Below are 24,767 nucleotides of genomic sequence, written 5' to 3'. Positions count from 1 at the left end.
GGACAATTGTCACGGAACATAAATGTTTTCTACTTTGACAAAACTTCCTTTATCGAACAATTAGATTTGAATAACAATTTATTCCAGAGGCGTGCAGAGGAGGCTGGCAAAATTAAGGAAGGTGGCTACACCCCTCAGGTGTTCACCACCCTTCACCCCTTTAAATTCCATTGAAAAGTTTCTACACCCTCTTGATACACCCCTCAAAATAGCCAGGGGAGAAGAAAAAAACACACACGGCCCATAATCTAGTCATAGAGTAGCCCCAAAACTGTTCTGAAAGTTTTACAATCATGCTATCTTTTTTATATGCTTAAAATTTTGAATGGTTCGTTTAATTCCAAAATTATACTAACAACTTTAATTCACAGGAATGATTTTTCGGCCACTGCCTTATACCTTGATATCCATGGAATAGATATTTCAAATATGAAAAAAATATGAAGAGAAAAAATGATGAAAGCGCGTTTTAGAAAAAAATGCCGCTGAATCTTAAATACAAATAAACAACAAAGTTAACAACTATTTTAGATACAAAATTTTTATTATTTTTAAGACATGTTTAAATTATAAAATTGATTTTTAGAACTTGCAAGATTTCAAAAGTAGCATTTTTAGAAAATAAATTAATAATAAATAATTTATGAAAAATAACTTTGTTACCTCCTTGTCTGCTAAATTTATTTATTTTACTAAATGCCATTATCTATGGCTCATTGCTTATTATATGACATAAACAGGTTATACATTTATTTTTAAGGTTTTCCATATTTATGATTTATTTATAGCCGTAATTATCTAAATCTATTTAATAAATGAATGAAAAGTGGTAATAACATTAAACAAATGTTTATTTATGTATGAAAATATGTCAAATGTATGTCTTGATATGTTTATAATTGATTTTGAATAAAATCTGCTGTAATAAAAACATTTATACTTTTTTTTAAAGAAAAAGTTATGACCGAGTTATTTTTCTTTTCTATGAATTATATTTTTTTAAATACTTAATATAATTTGTCATTATTCTTTTTTAAGGACTCAAGACCTTCGTAAACAATGGCTTTCCAAAAAGTTCGTGTGTATGTATATAATAATTTTTCAAGCGCTATGGTCCTGCTCCTTTCCCATGCATATCGTAATCGATTTTCTCGGATTTTCAATAGTTTAATATAAACAATATCTTAAAACGGCCTTTCTTCCCTGGAAACCTTAAACATACCTGAACAGTTTATGCAATATCGTCTAGCTGTGGGGGATATACCTGCCACCTGGTCTAGCTGTAGAGAGCACTATCCAATTGATACAAAACCGCTGTGTATATAAGTGAATATTAGTCAATCATAATTTCTAAAAAATTACTGTGCATTTGCGCGAATAAGTAAATATCTTGTTCATTACTTTCAGAGGAACAAAATGGGACACAAATTTTAGATTAACGATAATAAAATCACCAATTTGCCTGCTCTCCTAGAGTATGGCATGATGAAACTACCTAATTTAGCTAGCTATATAATCACTCTAACATGTTTTTGCACAACTTTGACATCCGCCGGCATACCTGCCTTCGATGATTGTGGGCCGCCACCGCCACCAGGCGGAAAGCCTGGCGCTACACAGGTTACTGTCGGTTACCTGGCGGCCGTTACTGGAAGTGTTTCCAATAGACAGGGCAGAGCCATTTCTGGGGCTCTGTCATATGCCATAGAACAGGAATGTGTTATATGTTTTAAATGAATTTCTTCAAGGGAGGAGACATTGGACTATTGTGCATCCTATGCATCTTATTTGTTGGATTTTAAAAATTGGGCACTTTTATTGAATTTGGATTGGTTCGTTCCAAACTATCAATTATTCGACCATTGCCTTTTCCCTCTAGATCACTGATAAATTAAGATATTTTGTCATGAATAGGATTTTGTGTATTTACCATGTTGAATAAAAAAGCATTTATATTATAAACTATATTCGTAAATTTAACATATTACACAAATCAGATTAACAACTGTTCAACCCTGCTTCCTGACGTACAACTAGATTTTATCTACAATGACACTCAAGGACTTGTGCACAAGTCCAGTGGTATTCTTGTTGACCATATTTGTAATGATATTGCCGCGTTCATTGGTCCAGAGGGTCCCAGTTGCAATGTTGAAGCAATGTTGGCTGCAAGTAAAAATAGAGCTATGATTTCATACAGGTAAATCAATGTTTAAAGATATTAGTTTTCATGAAAATTACTTGAAAACACCGAATTATTCATTAGGTAATACAATTATAAAGTACTTCTTTTGAAATCAACTCAGGGGTGTATATTCTGCACAAGATTTATTTTTTTTCCCCTGCTACAAAATTTTTTATTTTTTTTCCCCCCTAGATTTTTCTTAAAAAGTAGGGGGGGGAAATAGAAAAATGTTTAAAGAACTCTATATTTTTTTTATTTTATCCCTCCTACCACACATTTTTTTAGTTTTTTTAACTAGGAGGGGGGCGAAATGGAAAAAATGTTTTCAGTTTTCTTAATTTTTACAGTTTTTTTCTCTCCAACCACTTATTTTTTATTTTTTTTCCCCCCCCTGAGCCGGGGATCCCATGCAGAATATACACCCCTGAATCAACTGAACATTAAAATCTAATGAAAAATATATTTGTTTATTTAGATGTAGTGACCCTCAGGTATCTGATAAACTAGTGTATCCAACCTTCACTAGAATGGAACCTACAGATACCCAGGTTTCAGAATTTTAAATTTATCAAATTATAGGGAGTACAAAGTGGGGAAGTTCAAAGTTAAACATTTAAAGAAATAAAAGTTTTTCTTAATTTTGCGACTTTATAATAATTTCAATACTTAATAAAAAAGGTATACCTACAGTTCCTCTTAAAATTTATCAAAATATAATACGTCATTATGCTACTATTTTTTGTTTGATTTATTATACTAACTTCATGGAAATTTGTAGTATCAAAATTAAACCTGTGTATACCCGTGTTACTTACGATTACGAACCATGAATGGAACTCTCTCTTAGTAATTCAATTTACATTTTTCTTAATTGTAAGGTATAGAAAGAATATTTATATTTAGGTTACCACAAGTGTCCTTTCCTTCCTAAAATATCATAAATGGTTCAAATTTACCATTGTTGCACAGAAAACTGACCAGTGGATTACTATAGCAGAAGATCTAAAGAAACAAGCTTCAATGAGAGAAGAATTTACTGTAAACTATTATGAAGAGTTTGAGGTAAGTTTGAGTTAAAAATGTTAGGAATTAAAAATAAAAATAAGGGGCGTGCGGGAGTGGGGATATAAAATAATAGACACTCCTTACTAAAGTTTAGTTTAGTTGAGTGTGATAACCTTCAACGCACTTTTTCGTTCAATCCCGCGCATTTGCGCTCACTAGCACAAATATTCTATAATATACTTTAATATCTTATATTTAGGACTAGTTGATTCGGACCTAGCCTCTAGGGGAGGGTAGTAAAAATAAGGAAATAGGCTAAAGCACACCAAAGAAATCTATAACGCTTATGGGAAGAGTAGAACTCATTCTGACAAGCATTTTCCGAGACATAAAAAAACTTAATATTGTAGGATTATGACAAATGTTGCATCCAAGACCTCCCCTGTTGCACGTTGCTATGGCCTCATAAGATTTTACAGGCCACGAAGGAGGGGACAAGAATCTATGTTTTTGTTGGTCCTAGTGATATGTTAATCAGGTACTTAACTATTCTGCTTGCATAAAAAATGTGCCAGTTTACTTTACTGCATTTAGCTGATTTTTTTAAATTTTAATTTTAGGTTTATGCGCCAAATGAATACAGAAAAGTTATTTGACGAGGGAGAGTACATGGTTGTGTATCTTTATCCTGAAACTGTTAAGCTGGATGAGCGCCAGTTTTTCTTGTGGAACCTGGAGGAAATGTCTACTGTTTCTAATGGTGCCTCTTGTGAAGGAATTCCTGGATACAGGTGCAAAAGTTGTTTTTACTTTGGTAATAAGGAGATACAGTTTAGATTCGATGATCTTATTGTATAAAGCAGTGGTTATAATTTGTTTGTCCATTAGGATCTCATTAACCACTGTAGCTATTAGGTTTTCTTTTTAAGGGGAGCTTCATAAAGATCCCGGAATAGTTTAAATCTATTTTATTCCTAAATTTATATGTTTGGATGGTTTTAGGATATTTTCTGTCCTCTCCTTACCTATTCGAATACAGAGCCTGTAGATGTTAGTACAAATATGAATTAAGAGTATCTTTAATGTAATTTGCAATTATGTATACTGTATCCTGCTATTTTTCAGGGATAGGCTACAGGCCTGGAAATCCTTAATTGTGGTATCTGGCTCTCCCTACAGAATAGACACAACAGACTTTGCTGACAATGTTAGAAACTACAACAGAAAACCACCATTCAACTTTAGCAGTGTTATAATGTTTCCCTTGGCAAAAGTTGACATTCACATATCAATCTATGCGGCTCATCTTTATGATAGTATTGTTCTATATGCCAAAGCTCTACATAAAATGATTGAAGATGCCAAGAAAGCCAGTGAACCCTACAGCATACATGATCTGGCCAGAAATGGCTCTAAAATTACCCAGACTATCATCAAGATGGGTGGATATAATTCTATATCTGGAAATTACATTCGTATTGATAGAAATGGAGATTCTGAAGGAAACTTTACCGCATTTGCTTTGAAAGATTACAACTATACTTTTGTGTCTAAGTTTTCTGGAAAGAAATTTCACTGCAAGCATTATCTGAATAAGGTTGGAGAATTTCATCTAGCTAGCCATCATTACAATACTGGAGAAAGAAAAGCCTTGCCTGAATATGTATTCAACTCCAGAATTGATTGGCCCAAAGGGTTTAAACCTCTGGATGAACCGCTGTGCGGTTATGATGGAGAAAAGTGTAAAAGCAGTCAGGGACGGACAGAAATAGCGGCTGGTGTTCTTGGAGGTCTTTTAGCTGTTGCTGTTATACTTACTTTCTCATTATACAGAAAATGGAAAATTGAACAGGTTTGCTTTTCTTGCTATTTTGAACATTTTAGGTAGCTTGATAATAAAATATCATCCACCCAAAATTATGTGTGAAATTATTACCTAGCTGTTAAATATTGGCGAAAGGATAAATTTGTTGATAAATAAAAGTAATATTGGGGTTTCCCCTCAAAGTGCCTATGGAGCACTACCCCCCCCCCCTCTTAAACACCCCTCTTGTTTTAAAAATAAAATGAAAATAAGAGGGGGATGGGTTTTTTCCCCTTTGCCAAACCTCTTCGGGACTACCCAGTACTCGGCCAATATACATTATACATAACCTAACCCAACCTGACGATAACAAACAAACGAAAAACTCCCCTCCCCCCCTTTATTTTCAATTTATTTCAAAATAAAATGTATTCTATGAAGCAAAAAAGCAAAAACTTTGTTTTATAGGAAATTGAAGGTTTACTATGGAAAATCAACCCAGACGCTCTACAAAATTACAACGGTGGCCTGCATCCATGCGCCAGCAAACAGTCACTCGGCAGCCTCATATCTGGAGAATCCAGGGGCATCAACGCCTATTGTCACACAGCCAAGTACAAGGGCACTATTGTCAGGATCAAGGAGCTGACGTTCGAGAGGAAGAAGGACATTAGTAGGGACGTGATGAAAGAGATGAAGTTGATGAGAGAGTTGCGCCATGATAATGTGAATAGTTTTATTGGGGCCTGTGTTGAAATGTCCGGAGATTATCATTCTATTACTCTTATAACAGAGTATTGTGCTAAAGGTAAAAATTTTCATAACATTTAGTGTAAAATCTAGTAATATCCAAACTTTGAGCTAGATTTAAGAAAGACGTACCATACCTCATTAGGGATATAGAGAAGTTGCGCTCTAAATAACAAAATATAAAATTATGAAGTTATTAGAAAATAAATGGAATTTTTGTATAGGTACTTATCAAAGGAAAGTCATAATCAGAATTCTATAAGAGATGCCTAAGACAATGAACGATTAATTGGTGCACATCTTTTATGATGATAAAGTAAATTATATGCCTTTATATTTAGATTAAAAGGGGGGGGGGGGCGAAAGTGACACTTTTTGAAACCAAAACTAAAAGTCAATAAAGGAAGGGGTGCCGGAGCCGTATAATTTTGATGCGGCTCCGGCTCCGGCTCCAGCTCCGGCTCCTACCTTAAAATATATATATAAATTTTTTTTCATTATTGAATTTGAAAAATTAAATAAATAATATAAAATATTTTGCTTTTATTTGATTAAAGCTATATAAAAGTAGAAGGATGTGTGTCTATTTGATAAGTAACAATAGATTTTCAGTTTATTATATGGAAATAGACCGTTGCCAAATTATAATATTACTTTAAAAAATCATTTTTAGCTAGTCCGGAGCCGGAGCCGTTTTTAACGAAAAATACGGCTCCGGATCCGGCTCCTGCTCCACCAAAAATGTTGCTGCTCCCGGCTCCGGCTCCGGAACACTGAAAGGAACTCAACTAAAAAAAGAGTTACAGGTCTGAGATTTTGCATGGCAGTTGCTTTATAGGGGTAAAATATGGAATTGTGAAGAAACGGCGGCGCAACCGCCGAAAACCGCCGTTTCCCACCGAAATTTTTTTTGCCTTTTCTCGGCGGTTTTCGGCGGTTGCGACGCCGTTTCTTCACAGCTCCATATTGTACCCCTATAAAGCAACTGCCATGCAAAATGTCAGACCTGTAACTCTTTTTTTAGTTGAGTTCCTTTGACTTTTAGTTTTGGTTTCAAAAAGTGTCACTTTCGCCCCCCCCCCCTTTTAAAATATCTTAAGCAAAAAATAATTCTTTCTAGGTGCTCTTAACGATATTTTGGAGAACATGGACATCAAGCTGGACCCGATGTTCATCTCCTCCTTTGTGCACGACTTGATCAAGGGGATGGTGTACCTGCACAGCTCGGATCTCATCAGTCATGGATACTTGAGAAGTTCCAACTGTGTCGTCACTTCACGTTGGACTTTGAAAGGTAAATGTGTTTTCTTCCAATGTCAAACAGATATTTTAAGGTATAAGATAAATTTATATTCATCCAACATGATGGTTGCAAATTATCTATTTTAAAGATTACAATTTGAAGTACTGGTTAAAAAGTTTGAACATTGTAAATACGGAACTAACCAATCAAATTCATAAAGGATTCTCATAGTTTTTTAGCCAACAAAAATTAATCTTCAGGTATCATCGTAATTAATTTTCAATTGTCATTTTCATATTGTATATAAAATGTAATGTTTTAATTCCAGTTGCGGATTTTGGCCTTCATGAGTTGCGCGAGACCGCGGAACATTTGTCGAACGACACCCTGGAGGTTTACAAGAAGCTTTGGTGCGCCCCCGAGCTACTTCGGGAGAAGGGACCCGCCCGGGGCACACAGAAGGGAGATGTCTACTCCTTTGGCATCATCCTGTACGAGATCTATGGTCGGTCTGGACCATATGGAGAGGAGCAGACAACAGCCTCTGAGATTATTAAGATGGTTACCTATCCCGACGGGCAGCTGAAGCGGCCAGATATTGAGCTGTTGAGGACAATTGCGGCTGATATGGATACTGGTAAGGTTTTTTTAATCAACGCAGCCTCTAGTTGTCTTTACGGGCACTTAAGGAAAGGGAGTGGGGGGCAAGTCGACCCTTCACTTTCAACCTAAGTTTTAAAAAGAATATGTAAACACACAATTTTTTAGGGGGTTAAGTGTTTCCAGGGGAGATTTCTCTTGCAGGGTACCCCAAATAGCTTATAAACCTTCTCTGGCTGTATAAGCGACTTCACTGTAAAGGTGATTCCTAAAGGTCTAGTGTTCAGTTTAGTTTGATAAAATGATACTTCGCTACTTTTATATTAGGATAAATTCTTGCTTGTGTTTGACTGAATTTCAAAAATAATTTAAAACTGTATTTTTTAATGCAGAGATTCCAGAATATGTGATTAACCTAATGCGAGAGTGTTGGGCGGAGAATGCTGAAACAAGGCCTGACTTCACCACAATCCGTAACAGGTACTTAAGATAATTTTATCCTTGTTCAGAGGTGTATTGTATATTCTGCACAAGATTCATTCCCCCCCCCCCCCTAGTTTTTTCCTCAAAAATGGAAAAATAATTTCAGTACTCTTCATTTATAAATTTTTCTAATCCGTTCCCCGTAAATTTTTCTGTTTTTTTCCCCTAGGAGGAAAAAAATCCTCCCCCTCCTCCTTTAGCAGGGGATTCCATGCAGAATGTATACTCCTGTCTTTGTTGCAATCTAATTGTACAAAGAGTAGTTTCTATGCAAGTTTTCTCTTTAGCTTAATTAATATCATTTTGCTATTGGTTACTATCGACTAAGAAAACTGGGAAGGGGAAATGGGCTGTAAATTACACTGGTAACTAATATTTTATAATAAGGTATCTTATTCGTTGGGTCAAAAACTCTGGATACCTTTTTCATTTGTAAATAAATTCGATTTGTCCAGTTAAATTCGCCTGGGTATGAAGAACAACACTATGAACCAAATATTTGTATTTATATTGTATTTGTCCAGGCTGAAGCCTATGCGCCTGAGTATGAAGAACAACACTATGAACCAATTATTTGTATTTATATTGTATTTGTCCAGGCTGAAGCCTATGCGCCTAGGTATGAAGAACAACACTATGAACCAAATATTTGTATGTATATTGTATTTGTCCAGGCTGAAGCCTATGCGCCTAGGTATGAAGAACAACACTATGAACCAAATATTTGTATTTATATTGTATTTGTCCAGGCTGAAGCCTATGCGCCTGGGTATGAAGAACAACATCATGGACCAAATGGTAGAAATGTTGGAGAAATACAGCAACAATTTAGAGGTAAGATTAAAATTCTTTTACTGAAGGGATTGTTTTATATTGGTTATTTATGGAGGGTGTTGTACATTTAAAAACCTAGATGAATTCCCTCTCCAACCCTCACCACTTCCTAGTTATTTGAAAAAATGCGAAATATTTACTTAAATTGAATTTCTTTCCTCCGCATATTATGAAAATTACAAAGAATTATTTAAGCCAAATTATTTGAATACCTACCTACCTATAATATTATAAATTTGGGATTCTCATCATAGGTACCTACCCATTATTTTTGTAAATGAACAAATTAAACTTTGAGATAATTTATGGTTTATAATAATCCAATTCATGCAACTAACAACCAAAAAAAATTTTAGGATAAGAAAGGGACAAATAAATAATGCATTTTTGTTGTTTAGGATCTAGTTACCGAGCGTACCCGGCAGTTGTATGAAGAGAAACAGAAAACCGAGGATTTGTTGCACAGAATGCTACCACCAACTGTGGCCCTCAAGCTTACTCAGGAATTTATCTTAAATATCATACGCTTTTAGTTTATACATTTTTTTTCTCTGTCCTTCGGCCATGCTTCAGAAGAGATAAACCTTACTTTTTTAAAGATTTTGTTTCTTTACTTTTTTATTTTGTATTAAATTTGCAAGGATAAATAAAAAAATCAGGGAATTGGTGTGGAGCCTGAGTCATTCAGTGGTGTGACCATTTATTTCTCTGATATTGTTGGTTTCACATCCATGTGTTCAGAATCTACGCCTTTGCAGGTTAGTTGCAATGTACACATTAAAATCTGTTTGTAATTATTGGGTAGATGCAATTGGGATCTGAGATTTTCTTACCTAGGTGGATCTTCCCTTTAAATTTTTATGTTAAAAAGCAGATGTTTGTCCTATTGAATTATTTAACCCAACTGAATATCATTTTCTCGAAATCCTTACTGTGCCCGTTAGACTTTTTCTTTGCGTTTTATGCTCAAGATTTGCAGTCTTGATTGAACTCGACACTATTAATTTGCTGTACAATCACTGTTGCATAATGTCATATCTGATATTCATGTTTTATTTATATATTCCCGAAAACACAATAGCTTACAAAGGTTTATTATTGAGAATGAATCTAAATTGGGAAGAACCATTTTGTGCTTAATAATGTGCGGTTATGGTGAATTGAAAATGTGACGAGTTTGCAGATATGATGGAACACTATTTTGTTTATTTTTGTAATGATTTACTGTGTCTCTCTGGGAGGGAGGGGAATAGGGCTGTTTATTACAAAGTTTTATAATAACGTTTTTTATTTGTTAGCTCAACAGCTTTTGGGGACTTTGATTGGATTTTTATTGATTTATACATAAAGTTGAGTGTCAAAACGTTTCCACCACTAATTGTAATCTACAGAAGGCGTAATTTTGTGTATCATCATTGGGGATGTACATCAATATATCGGACATTGTCTTATCTTCTAGACCCCTGATATCACATGTTGACATTGTTTATACATTATAAAGCTTATGTAAACAAAATCCTGTCAAAACTTATCGTTTCAATGTTGTCTGCCATACCTAATGACTTTTATTCCCAAAAAGAGGGTTGAACATTTTTTGCTTCTTAGCCCACAAAAAAAGGGATTATTGGGTAAGGAGTTTTGTTTATATTTCTGTAGACAATTTTAATTGAAATTATAAAACTTAATTTTCTTCCAAAATTGTGTAAAATTATTTTCACATGTTAGTTCCGCTTAATGTATATGAGTCACAATATACTTATTAAGACTTATTTATCAAATCCTACATTTTATTAAAACGTTTAATATTGTTCTCATTACTTACTAATAGGAATTTTAAGGGTCAAGACAATGGACGATAAAAAGTACATTTAACAAATTTTACCCTTTTGTTGATTAAAAAACAGTTAATAAGTTGAAGCACGGCTATTTTAAACTATCTGATCAAGATTTCATAAAAAGACCCCATTGGTCTTTGTGGTATATCTTAATTCAATTGTGTTCCATGTTTCAATGGGCATAAGATTTTTAAGTTAAATCTTGTTTAGGTTGTCAACTTTTTGAACGAACTTTACTCCAAGTTTGATCAGATCATCCAGGGATTTGATGTGTACAAGGTTGAAACTATTGGGGATGCCTATATGGTCGTTAGCGGTCTTCCAGGTAATAACAATTAAAAATTGGGGGGGGGGGGTATATTTTCGTTTTTTGTTTATTACTTCAGGTCAGGTTAGGTTTAATTGGTTTCTGTGTAGCCCCGCCGGGTTTGGATAGCGTAAGTTTAGAGCCTTCGCGGTCGTTAGGCGTACTCTTATTTTCTTCAATTTATTTTAAAAATAAGAGGTTAAGGGGGAGTCTAGTGCCTAACAGACACTTTGAGAGAAAGCGCAATCATTCTAGAAGGGATGGGAAGGTTTCTCAATCAAATTATTAAGTATTAAAAAAGTGCACTGCATTTCTCTAATTGAATTTAATTTCTAGAAAAAACTCCCATGCACGCAGGCAACATTGCCGCTCTGGCTGTTGAGCTGTTGGGGGCTGTGAAAAATTTCAAGATTCACCACCGTCCCACGGACACACTTCAGCTGAGAATTGGTATTCATACTGGCCATGTCGTCGCAGGAGTTGTTGGCCTTGCCATGCCTAGGTATGTGATTAAACATGTTTAGGTACTTAGTTGCTAAAAATCAGTCGTAGAGCATCCAATCTTAGAACTGAAGAAAGTCTGAAATAGCAGCTAAGTAAATTTTTTCCACCTTAAACAATCTAAAGATGTACATTTGAATATTTGAATATTAAATGGATAAGTCAATTGGTTCTTTGGTTAGTAAGATCTTAAAGGAAAAAAATAACACCCCCCCCAAAAGAAAATTTTTAAAGGGGGGGGGGGGGGTTTAATGCAACCATCTCGTAATCAATGTATAATTGGCACTTAGAATTCGAATTTCGATCTAAAATTTTGCATGAGTAATCCTTGGTAGGTCTATTTTCCCTAAATCGAATAAAAAGTTGGAAAAGTAACGGCTGGCAGTTGGCAGCTCAGCCGTTTAGCCGTTTTTTGTCTATTTTCAGGGCAAATTCATCATTAATTACGTAGAAATCAACTTTTAAAAACATATTTTTGGTTTAATTCATGTTAAATGATAACAATAACCATTTTTTAAATTTCTAGTACCAGCTGCTAAACGGCTAGAACCGGCAGAAAACGGCTGGGAGCCGCCTAGAGTATGAAGAGTAGATAGGGCATGTGACATGTCTAGGGGTAGGTTTTAATGGTTGCTGAGCTCAAAAATGCTACCAAAAATAGTGGCGGCCCATCCATATGGCAGCTGGGTAACAGCTGCAGCTCAGCTGAGAGCGGCTAAAAGTAGATAGAATCAGTAGATAGGGCTTGTGACGTGTCTAGGGGTAGGTTTTTATGGGTGCTGAGCTCAATTCTACTACAAAAAATAGAAGCAGCTTATCCATATGGCAGCTGGGTAACGGCCGCAGCTCAGCTGGGAGTGGCCAATAGTAGAATGAGTAGGTATAGCTTGTGACATGTCTAGGGGTAGGTTTTTAGGGGTGCTGAGCTCAAAAATACTGCCAAAAATAGTGGCCGCCCATCCATATGGAAGCTGGGTAACGGCTGCAGCTCACCTAAGAGCGGTCAGGAGTATGAAGAGTAGATAGGGCTTGTGACATGTTTAGGGGTAGGTTTTTATGGTTGCTGAGCTCAAAAATGCTACCAAAAATAGTGGCGGCCCATTCATATGGCAGTTGCGTAACAGCTGCAGCTCAGCTGGGAGCGGCCAAGAGTAGAATCAGTAGATAGGGCTTGTGCCATGTCTAGGGGTAGGTTTTTATGTGTGCTGAGCTCAATACTACTACCAAAAATAGAAGCAGCCCATCCATATGACAGCTGGGTAACGGCCGAAGCTCACCTTAGAGCGGCCAAGAGTATGAAGAGTAGATAGGGCTTGTGACATGTTTAGGGGTAGGCTTGTGACATGTCTATTGCCTAGGGGTAGGTTTCTATGGGTGCTGAGCTCAAAAATGCTACCAAAATTAGTGGTGGCCCATCCATATGGCATCCATATGGGTAAGAGCTGCAGCTCAGCTGGGAACGGTCAAGAGTAAATTGAGTAGATAGGGCTTGTGACGTGTCTAGGGGTAGGTTTTTATGGGTGCTGAGCTTAATACTACTACCAAAAATAGAAGCTGCCCATCCATATGGCAGCTGGGTAACGGCCGCAGCTCACCTAAGAGCGGTCAGGAGTATGAAGAGTAGATAGGGCTTGTGACATGTTTAGGGGTAGGTTTTTATGGTTGCTGAGCTCAAAAATGCTACCAAAAATAGTGGCGGCCCATTCATATGGCAGTTGGGTAACAGCTGCAGCTCAGCTGGGAGCGGCCAAGAGTAGAATCAGTAGATAGGGCTTGTGCCATGTCTAGGGGTAGGTTTTTATGTGTGCTGAGCTCAATACTACTACAAAAATTAGTGGCAGCCCATCCATATGGCAGCTGGGTAATGGCTGCAGCTCAGCTGAGAGCGGCCAAGAGTAGAATGAGTAGATAGGGCTTGTGACGTGTGTAGGGGTAGGTTTTTAGGGGTGCTGAGCTCAAAAATACTACCAAAAATAGGGGCAGCCCATCCCTCTGGCAGCTGGGTAACAGCTACAGCTCAGCTAGACACGTCACAAGCCCTATGTACTCATTATACTCTTGGCCGCTCCCAGCTGAGATGCAGCTGTTACCCAGCTGCCATATGGATAGGCAACCACTATTTTTGGTAGTATTTTTGAGCTCAGCACTCATTAAAACCTAACCCTAGACACCTCACAAGCCCTATGTATCCATTCTACTCTTGGCTGCTCCCAGCTGAGCTGTAGCTGTTACCCAGCTGCCATGTGGATTGGTCGCCACTATTTTTGGTAGCAGTTTTGAGCTCAGCAACCATAAAAACCTACCCCTAAACATGTCACAAGCCCTATCTACTCATTCTACTCTTGGCCACTCCAAGGTGAGCTGCGGCCGTTACCTAGCTGCCATATGGATGGGCGGCCACTATTTTTGGTAGTAATTTTGAGCTCAGCACCCCTAAAAACCTACCCCTAGACACGTCACAAGCCCCATCTACTCATTCTACTCTTAGCCGCTCCCAGCTGAGCAGCGGCCGTTACCCAGCTGCCATATGGATGAGCTGCCACTATTTTTTGTAGTATTATTGAGCTCAGCACCCATAAAAACCTACCCCAAGACACGTCACAAGCCCCATCTACTTATTACACTCTTGGCCGCTACCAGCTGAGCTGCAGCTGTTACCCAGCTGCCATATGGATGGGCTACCACTATTTTTGGTAGCATTTTTGAGCTCAGCACCCATAAAAACTTACCCCTAGACATGTCACAAGCTAAACCTACTTATTCACATGCCCTATCTACTCATCATACTCTTGGCGGCTCCCAGCCGTTTTCAGCCGGTTCTAGCCGTTTAGCAGCTGGCACTAGAAATTTTAAAAATAGTTATTGCTATCATTTAACATGAATTAAACCAAAAATATGTTTTTAAAAGTTGATTCCTACGTAATTAATGATGAATTTGCCCTGCAAATAGGCAAAAAACGGCTAAACGGCTGAGCTGCCAGCTGCCAGCCGTTACTTTTCCAACTTTTTGTTCGATTTAGGGAAAATAGACCTACCAAGGATTACTCATGCAAAATTTCAGATCAAAATTCGAATTCTAAGTGCCATTTATACATTGATTACGAGATGGTTGCATTAAACCCCCCCCCCCCCCCTTTTTAAAACTAAAAATAAAAATGGGGGGAGGCAACTAACCTCCCAAAAAATATTCCTCCCCAAATTTTTTTTTACTTTTTCTTTTCAAGTCTAATATCTTTGTATATCTAATATATTGCTACAATATTTGTCTAATTTTGTAGGTATTGTTTGTTTGGAGATACAGTAAACACCGCCAGCAGAATGGAGAGCACGGGGCAACCTCTCAGAATTCATATCAGTCAACAGGTATAAAGCATTTTTGTTTCGTTTAGGTTGGTGTATGCTTTCTAAAATTGTTAATATTGAGAACTTGATCTTTGCAGTAGTTATTGAAATCCTAAGCCACAGACAAAGGAATTAACTGCTTTATAGAATAAAATTATTTTTTTTTGTTTAGACTCACGATGAGTTGGATAAGCTTGGTGGATACATTATGGAGAAACGTGGCCTTGTTCCAATGAAGGGTAAAGGAGATGTGCTAACTTACTGGCTAAATGGCACAACTGACAAGGCTATAAAGAAGCGCAAAGTAGAAAACTGTATGAAATTGCGTCCACTCTTTTCGTTGCCAAAATTGACGGGCGGCGCCGGGAACAGCGAACAAGTGACGCGGCGGGAGCGAAAATCGCCAAAAATGTCTCTCGTCCCGTCGGACGTGCGACACTCGTTCCGGGAACGCATCTCTGCGGACAACCGGCGGCATTCGGGTAACATTTTTGAGAACGGCGACCGGCCGCCGGATAGTCCCAGCTGTCTGCGGCATCCGCCGTTGGATAATGGGTCTGTGACAACGTTGGATTCTACTACGGGTACTCTGGTGCCGGTTGCGGGAGCGAGGAATCAACAACAACCTACACAGATCAAAGAGAAGAGTATAGCTGCTAAATTATTGTCAGGTAGTTTTAGATGGTTTTATTTCGGGCAAAGGAAGTTAGGAAAATAGTCTAAAATCACCCAAATACATTAATAAAGCTTCTCTGTAAAGCTTAAGCAATTCAGACCAGGAGTTTCCGAGATCTTAAGCTCCAGACAAAAAATACTTCATTGTATTATAGGATTAGCCCAATGAAACACGGCTGTCAGACATGTGTGTTGGTGCAGATTTTTCCCGGATAGGTCCACTGCGTAAAAGCTTGCACACTTAGACCTCCTGATACTAGCAGCCAACATAAAATCATTAAAAAATTTGTTTGTATAATGTTCATATACCTACTTATTTTAGAATCTAACAGTTTGCTTTAAATTTCCATTTTAACTTAATTATACCCACTTACATGTTAAAGGTTTAAATTAAAGAACGTATCTCATTGCGCTGATCTACTTGTGGACGTATTTGTCTTTTATTTGTTCATGTCAATAAGTTGCGCATGTTTTTGTCACAGGTATTATTATTAACATAAATGTTTTATCAATATAATAATTTTATCTAGGTATGGGACGGTCTCCTAGAAATAGCATCCGGTTAGCTGGAACCGGATCCAGCTACGCCATCAACTCTAGTCAGTGCAGCCTGTCGGTGGCCGGAGCCGCCCTCGGCTCTGCGGTGGGAACTCGGCCTCGCAGCCACAGCATGGACCGCCAGGATAGCGGCGGCGGAACAGATATGTATGAACGAGTATCGTTGCTAGGTAACGGCGAGGCGAATGATCAAATTGACGAAACGTGTGTTCCTTAATTTGTTCCCTTTTGACTGAAAAGTCTTATTATGAAGAAGCTTTAGAACTAATTGTTTTGGAGAATACAGAAGGCAAGGGGAGCTTATGAAATGCAATTGTATAAATTGTAATTTGAATCTCTTACCTAACAATAGATATAGAAAATCTAGATGGACAATCTGGAACCATAAATTAATATGTCAAACTTAAAAAGCAGACGAACCCTTTTGTTTATTAATAGTTTAAAAGATTCATTCTAATTGTATGGCGACGAATTTTTTTTATGATAAAAATTCATGAAGGTAACGCTATTCTAAGAACTATTCATTAACTAAGACTTTCATTAATGTTCTGTAATGCTTTACATTTTACCCAAGTAGGTAATGCTTTATCCTAAGAAATTCGAATTTTTTAGCTGACTCATTATGCGAATGAAATGATAAAATAACTTAAAATGGCCGGATTGAATCTCCACTGTTTGCCAATTGACTAATTTAGAGATTATGTATGTATCTAGATTTTCTATACTTATTTACTTAAAAAACGGAATTAATCCCTCTAACGATTAATTATCAAAAAAATTACATTAAGGTAAATTTAAATTTTTAATGAAATCTAAATCTACTATTTTTTTTTTTATAAATGAAGTGTCTTAAAAACAATTTACCTATATAAATTGATAACTCAATTAGTTGTGAAAAAACGAATTAAAGAAATTTTTGTATATTTGTAGAAAAAAAAGAATTAAACTGTTATTTATAAGCACAATGCAAATCATATCACAAAATTTAATGAAACAAAAATCACAAATATTTTATTTCTTACCTATTTGCATCAGAATTTAATTTAGAATGATGAAAAGAAAAATCTATCTTCTATTTATTATAAAAAAACTTCGATTCTTATTTTAAATCTTCAAATTTGTTTTTCGAGAATAGAAATGAAAAGAACGTTTTTTTTATCAAAGTTACCTATGTTTTGTAAATGACAGCATAGCTACTCTAAAATTAGCATGGTTGTACAAACCTCCGCAATCAAAAGGAACGTATATTATATCTTTTGTTTTAATAATTCTCATTTTATTGCGCATGCTTTCAAATCTACGTGGATAACTAAACCACAAAAATCTTTTTTTTTACTTGCTTATAATTACTGAAAACGCCTTTGAATTTTTGTATATTCTTTCTGGCGTTGTTATTTGCTTATCATTAAAGCTTATTATTGCCGCGCTAAATATGGATATAATTGTATATAATATTACATGTATGTAAATTAATTGTTCCTAATGCCAGAAAATGCATGACCTCATAACTTTTACACTGAAGATTAAAAAAAAGATTTGAGCCCTCTCATTGTAAATTTTTTAACCCCTAGAGGCAAAAAGAGTTGTAGTTCTGAGACTTATGCTTGGCGGTTGCTTTAGACAGAAGAATGTTAAACTTTGAAAAAACCGCGGCGGTGAGGCCTCAAACCGTCATAATTTCTTTTCTAACATTGTCAGAAAGCGGTGTTAATTGGCAGCAACGTTTAATGTGCCGTTTCTTTACAGTTCCAAATTAAACAACTCCCAGGTTAAGTTTCTTAGTGCTGTTTCTAAAAAGTGACCCATTTTGCCCCCTTCTTTCTATTTTTACTTTTTTTGCCTTAATCATTTAGGGAATTTTTACACACTTATTTGGGTTCTCAAAAATCAAATATTATGCATGGTCATATTTGATTTACATAACAATCCAAGTAGAATTTCTCCCTACATTACATTTGTAATGTAATTTTAAACAATCCCTAAGTTTCTATTGATATATGAGCGAAGCTAATCTTTGCCTTCAGTGTAAACTTAGTCAAGATGATCTAGTTTTTGTACTCTCTTACTATTGTACATATAATAAAGTATAATATTTGTTGTACTGTCAGTTTTTATGCACATTTTATGCATTGATATATGTACATAGAACTATCTGTTAGGTCTGAAAATACATTGTTATTATGATTGTAAATATTATGTTACTTTATTATTATTATTGTCAATCTTAATTAATATTTTATTCTGTTTTTTTATTATTATTATTTTACCATATCTACCTACTTATTTGTTATCGAATTACAAAAATTTATGTTTTATAATTTACATTATCAAATAGTTTAATATCTAGAAACTGAACATATTTATGTTATTATTTTGTCATTATGTAGCTTATGTTATTATAACTATGGCTTTAATTAAACATGGTATTGGTGTTAAGTTATTAATTCATTTTATGAATCTATTCAATATTATTATTGATTTTGTCATTGTGTTAATGAATTAAAATAATTTAATTCATTTATCCCTGAATTCATTTTATTAAGAATGAATTTAATGAAAATTTGCAAATTAAAACAAAGCCTTTAAATTTACTTAGATATTTATATTCTTTTGTTAAAACCTTTTCTATAAACTATAAACAATGTAGACAATAGGGAATAGAATATAAAATGCATTTTTATTTTAAATTTTAACTGAACATCATATTGATAGTATCTAGGTAAAAAAACAGGCTGGGTACTGCATACAATTTTGATTGCTTGGTTCGAAACTAGAAGTGTCCAAACTTTTCAATCAATAGTTTTAATTTACAGCAGTTTTAGTTCTTTTTTATCATCACTGGGGAATAATCGTTCATTTGAAGCTGGAAACAAGTACTTACAAATCAATGCAGAATTTTTCTCTATGTATTTTGTAAACATACATTTGTACAATCTTGGAAATGTTTGTTCTGTTTTTTAAAAGAAATTAAAAATCTTCCAAATGTTTTAGATTTTATCTTCGACGATCAACAATTCCATTATTGAGTTTATGTAATATGTATATTTTATTTTAAACAAATGCCATATTGGTAGACTAATCAAATCAGTGCTAGTTGTTGGGGTTGCTTGCTTTAAAATAGTATTTTTTGATAAAAATTAATTAATAATTAGAATTTTTTAGGCAAATCAAAATGTTTGTATTAAATAGAACTAACTTATTGTTTTTAGTGCTTAATTCCTTGCAAAAAAATGGCAGCTTTCCCACATTCTTAAAACCATAAATTTGCACATAGAAAAATTGTTACCTTCTCTAGTGTTGTGAAAGTAAGCGTTACCACCTTGAAATATGTATCTTTTGCTACAGATAATATTATTAATATCTAATATATATATTTGATATTTTCATGTTGATATTGCAGGGTTGTAAAATGACAGGTAGTAATTCTGGCGAAGGGTCGTTGGCAGCTCTGTCTCTGAACAGTATGCAGCTGGCTATTATTTCTTTAAAGGTACCTAAGCAATTTTTTAAAAAAAATAATAAAATTAGATTTTATCTTATTGTTTAGGCAAAGCAGTAAGTGTTTTTTGTCTTAAGCGTAAGATCTCTATAACCAGTAATCCGATTGGGTTGCCTATTTTTGGTAACCTGCTTGAAATGGTTTTAGGTTATTTTGTTTTAAGATTTAAGTGTGGGGACGGTTTATGCTATTTTTCTACCCCTTCTATTACAGCGCCTTTGGATTCTAGGGGCGTTTGTTGCTATTAACTATTGATGTGGGCGGCTAAAAACTGCAAAATGTCTACTGTTGCGGATTTTTTGTTAAATACCGTCTGTTCGTATGTCCGCCCGTCTCATAAAAACTAATATTTTTTTTAATTAGGATAAATACAACCAGAAACACAAGCAAGTAGAAGTTCTAGAATCTGAAAGAAATCAACTCATACTAAGCAAAGAAAACCTTTACAATGAATTGAAGAAGTTGCACGAAGCTAATGAAAAATTAAGAGAACAGAACCTGAAGCTAAGCACAGATTTAGAACAGAAAAGTGTTGAATGTTCACATTTGTATGAGAGACTGCAGGACCAGGGGGTGCAACAATACTCCAGGTCTTCTCAACAATCTGATTCTACTTTGTCAAATAAATATAATAGGTAAATTTATATATTCTTTCCAGTTTCTTATACAGGGTGAGTCAGAAAAAACTGAGTTTTTCGATTTTCAGAAACAACCAGAAGGAATACAGAAAAAATAATTATATGTCCTTGTTCTCTGTACAAAAGCACATCAAACTTGTAAAAGGTGTTTTTCATTATCGCTAAAAATGCGGCCTCTATGATAGGTGTATGGTGTCAAAAAATGCCTTGTGTGAAAATTGTTGATCAAGAAAAATTAAAATAACTCATCTATTTTGTATAAAAAAAATCTTTAAATTTCAATATTTATTTAGAAAAAGGTCTAAGAAACGTACTTTAATGAGTTTTAAAGGTGAAATGCTTTTTGGCTCCTCACACAAGCATTTTTAGAATACTGCAATTTGTCATTTTTTCATATTTCTTGATTGTGATGCATGTGGTTTAAAAGAATCTTCTATAATAATGTAGCTTATAGTAAAAAGAAAAAAAAACCTTTTTATTTGACAAAAAAATCTCTTAAGATAAAAAAGTTATCAAGGTTTGAATTTTTTATAATAAAAATGCCTTATAGAAACCCCATCCTATTTAAATGAAGATATTATGATGGATTATAACACACAAGTATAATTTGTCAAAAGGGGGCGGAGATTTTGGAGATTAAATCAAGTCTTGCACCAAATATAGAGGAAATTCAGGGGGAGGGGGGAGAAATTTAGGTAACAAGATGAAATATTTCCGGTCATGAGCTGGTTTTCCGGTCATGGGGTATTAAATCTTAACAATAGATTACAACAAAACGTTTGATTTATAATGTGATAGTTTAATTTAAATAAATTGTATTTTTAAGATGTTAAATATTTACAATTTAAAAAAAAAAAATTCTAATAATCAAAAAATATGTGTGTTTATCTTTTTGGAATGGAAGACATTTTTTATTATAATTAAATCTACCTAAAAAGTACAAAATAATGGCCGAAAAAGTCATCACACAAACTTTTTGAAATCTTTATGCTCTAAAAAGCGCCGTTGTTTTCAGAGATATTCAAAAACACCTTTTCTAAGTTTAATGTATATTTTTATAGAGAACAAGAACCTATAATTGTTTTTTCCATATTCCTACTGGTTGTATCAGAAAATCGGAAAACTCAGTTTTTTCTGACTCACCCTGTAGATTTTTATATTTTTTGCTTTTAAAATTATTATTGAGTGTGGTCTAATTACCAACTACTTTATCGTATACATTTTTATAGATCTTCCATTAGGGGTTAAATAACTCTTTTTCTCCTTCCCGAGGACCCTGTGGCGCCTTTCAATTATCTTGCGTCTTTGATAATCAACGAATAGCGTCGAGAATATTAATACAGCCATGTAGGGAAAAGGAATTTTCCAGTAGACAAATAAGTTAAAACAGGGGATCCAGGTAGTTGTCTGGTTATACATCTATACTATAAAGGGGTAGTTTCACGAAATGCATTTGAACTTAATTTAGTGAACCGCATATTTTTTCCTGGTTAATTGGTTAAACTGCATTTATATGGCATATAATTGAAAGAAATTCAATTTTCTACCACATAGTTTTTAAAATATCAAGACTTGAAAATCGTCTTTTTAAATTGCATATATCACAAAAAGACGATTTTCAAGTGTTGATATTTTTAAAAATACGTGGTAGAAAATTGAAATTCTTTCAAATATATGCCATATAAATATAGTTTAACCCATTAACTAGCAAAAAATATGCGGTTCACTAAATTAAGTTCAAATGCATTTCGTGAAACTACCCCTTTATTGTTCTTTCCATTCTAGCAAATAACCTTTTAAGAAATATTTATATGCATTACTTAAGGTAGGTAAGTTATATTTCTTAAATAAATATTCTTAGGTTGACAGGAAATGCAGACAGTTCCATATACACAACCTCAGAATTTGACAGGGATGGTGTGAACAGTAGACTAAATGATGCCCCAGACAACCTGCCCAATGTGGATGAAAATGCGTCAGAAAAAGTTATTGTTGATCAACTTGCCAATAACTTTGCATCCATTAGGTAGGTAGAGGATTAGTGGTTATATTCTCAGGGATCCTTAAGGGATAAGACAATGGACGATAAATTGATATACATCCCCAGAGATGATTGTAATAATAAACAAAATTAAGCCTTCTGTAGATTAAAATCCTCAGTGAAAAGTTTGGAAACATCACGTTTTTTAGCCAACATATAAGATAACGTTTTCAAAAACTTTGGGTACCAGCGAAAATAATACGGAACTCAAAAATAGATAAAGCAAAATAAAGATTGTAAAATTGATGAATAATAGTTCAATTTTGAAGAGAATATTTTGTATTATAGGAATAAGATAAAGACAGATCAAGTAAAGCTACTTCAAGCTATGAGAATACTACAGGAAAACAGAGAAAAATCAGGTGAAAACTTACCGAATATATGTAAACTTGGGAAAAGAGGCCTCTAGTGGCCCTTGAAGAGAGGATGTAGGTGAATAGACCGTTACCACTTTAAATTTTAGTTTAAACAATTTTTTTTTTAATTTGGTTTTCTCACAACAAATTATCTTGGGAGGATCTCCCCCAAAATAGTCATATTTTTAGATAGGTAGTTTTTTTTAAAACGAAAGTTCTAATGTTAACTACCTAATCTAGGTAATATCAAATTAAAATTCTTTAACTTAAATTGAATTTTTAGACCGAAGTGCTAACAAGCTAATTGGAACAATAAAAAGCTGGAATTCTCTACAAATTAAGGTAAATTTGTTTAATCACAATAATTTCATTCTTTGAAATATATAAGTGACTTATCTTTTAGCGGATACGCCCTAAAGGCCTCAAGGGGCACAAGATAACTTTTTTTTAAGGGTTTTCTCTTTTGAGATTGAAGGTACCCTCTCTCCAAATAGTTGTAAGCCTTCTCATGATCTATACGAAGCTTCACTGGAAAGAAGAACCATTGGTCGTGCGGTTTGCGAGATCTCTATCTATCTATAAACACGCAAATTTCCTGTTACTTTTATATAAGGATTTATATAGAAAATTAAATTAATTTTTAACTATACATAGGGAACAACTGATGGTGAAACTACAAATTCCAGAAAGTGTCCAATGTGTGAAGCTGAATTTCCATTAAATACATCACAGGTAATTTTATAGTTATATTTAAACAAGGATGAGAATTTTAAAAACCCATAAGCAGCAAAGCATAAAAATCATAGATGGGAATACGAAGATTTCAATAGCATTTGTTAAAAAGAAAGGACAAAGTAAAATACATATTGGATGCTCTGCTCATGGATATGTTGAATCTTTACAAAAAAAATCAGCCGTTTATCATTAATAGAAGCTGAGAAACTACATAGTCCCCCATTACGCTAGGGATAGACTGACGGTTAAAGTGAATTATAGAGTAGATTAGCTACTAATAATGTAAATTGGGCATCAATCTTTTATCAATCATGTGGTACTAACTAACGTGGGGGTTGGGGGGAGCATGGTGGAGCAGAACCATAACAACAAAAAAAAGAATCTAATGTAAGAATGCTTATGCCTGCCCAGTTTCTTTAAAAATACAAACTATGCTTCTTTTGACATTTATTTTTAGTACAAGAACCTTATTTTCTTGCCTTTACTAAATGGTTCAGGAGTAAATGGTCCCTCCAACCTACTTAAAATTAAAAAATCTTTATAGGTACCTATAAATAAAAAGGACAAAATTTATAACATTTTATTTATTGACAGGACGAATTCGAGTTGCATGTGGTAGAACATTTTAGTTATGATGAATCTGAAACTTTAAAGTAAGTTTTTCTTGTTAAAATTTTTTTTTCTCGTATGTGTTTGTAGATGGTTTTTATTCGGAATAACAAACAAGTTTCAACTTTTATTTTTAAAAGAAATCCATAGATTTTACAATTTAAACAAATACTGTTACAAGTATAAAAATATTTTATCATAAATTTTTTTCAGAAATTTTGATACTTTGCCTGATGCATATTGGAAAGGGAAGAATGAAGATCCCGAAAGATCATCCCAATCAACATAGTGAAGTGGTGCAGATATTTCATCACAGCAAAAACTACCTATTATGAAATAATAGTAACATAGAAATAGAAATTGTATAAATATGTCCTGTGGGTTGTAGGCTACTAAAACGTAAAAGTCGGTTAGGCCAAAGTATTTTTCGTTATATTTTGATAGTGAGTGCCATTTATAGCACATCTGTAATTTCAGCATGAAATCCCCCCCCCCTCTTTCTTTTATTTTAAATTGAGATGGTGAAGGTGTTTTCATTTGTGGCTTTAGGTCCGAATTCAAGCAAAATTCAGGGAAAGCACCTTATGTTCTGTGTGCCATTTTTAAAGAAATTTTTTCATTAAGAGACTAAATAATTAAGAATGACTGATTTCTTTTAACAAACTAAGAATTAATGTGGAATTCAGATTTCAAAGAAACATATTAAGAAAATCAACAGTATACTCTCCGTCCTTTGTAACAAGTTACATTTAGTATACAGTATTTAT

General features: G+C 34.5%; 2 protein-coding genes across 2 annotated transcripts; both read left to right on the top strand.

The window, feature by feature from the left end:
- The first annotated feature begins 1,411 nt into the window (after positions 1-1,411).
- Positions 1,412-19,522, top strand: LOC145318853 (receptor-type guanylate cyclase Gyc76C-like). The gene is made up of 19 exons (XM_080160513.1): positions 1,412-1,713; positions 1,998-2,200; positions 2,661-2,733; positions 3,089-3,247; positions 3,601-3,728; positions 3,811-3,981; positions 4,316-5,042; positions 5,463-5,802; positions 6,865-7,038; positions 7,316-7,624; positions 7,980-8,067; positions 8,820-8,904; positions 9,303-9,408; positions 9,565-9,662; positions 10,950-11,064; positions 11,383-11,548; positions 14,826-14,910; positions 15,062-15,560; positions 16,095-19,522. Exons 1-19 carry the CDS (start codon positions 1,483-1,485, stop codon positions 16,337-16,339), a joined length of 4,002 nt encoding a protein of 1,333 aa, XP_080016639.1. The 5' UTR covers positions 1,412-1,482; the 3' UTR covers positions 16,340-19,522.
- LOC145318858 (uncharacterized) lies at positions 17,192-24,405 on the top strand. Its single transcript, XM_080160520.1, has 8 exons — positions 17,192-19,612; positions 19,985-20,256; positions 22,121-22,285; positions 22,589-22,662; positions 22,940-22,998; positions 23,311-23,388; positions 23,986-24,044; positions 24,214-24,405. The coding sequence occupies exons 1-8, from the start codon at positions 19,508-19,510 to the stop codon at positions 24,287-24,289; spliced, it is 888 nt and encodes a 295-aa protein (XP_080016646.1). The 5' UTR covers positions 17,192-19,507; the 3' UTR covers positions 24,290-24,405.
- The last annotated feature ends 362 nt before the right edge of the window (positions 24,406-24,767 follow it).

The sequence above is a fragment of the Acartia tonsa genome, chromosome 5 (genome assembly GCF_053477335.1).
Source record: "Acartia tonsa isolate MP-2025a chromosome 5, ASM5347733v1, whole genome shotgun sequence".
Taxonomy (NCBI): domain Eukaryota; kingdom Metazoa; phylum Arthropoda; class Copepoda; order Calanoida; family Acartiidae; genus Acartia; species Acartia tonsa.
The sequence above is the reverse complement of the archived record's forward strand: the minus strand, read 5'-3'. Positions and strand labels throughout refer to the sequence as shown.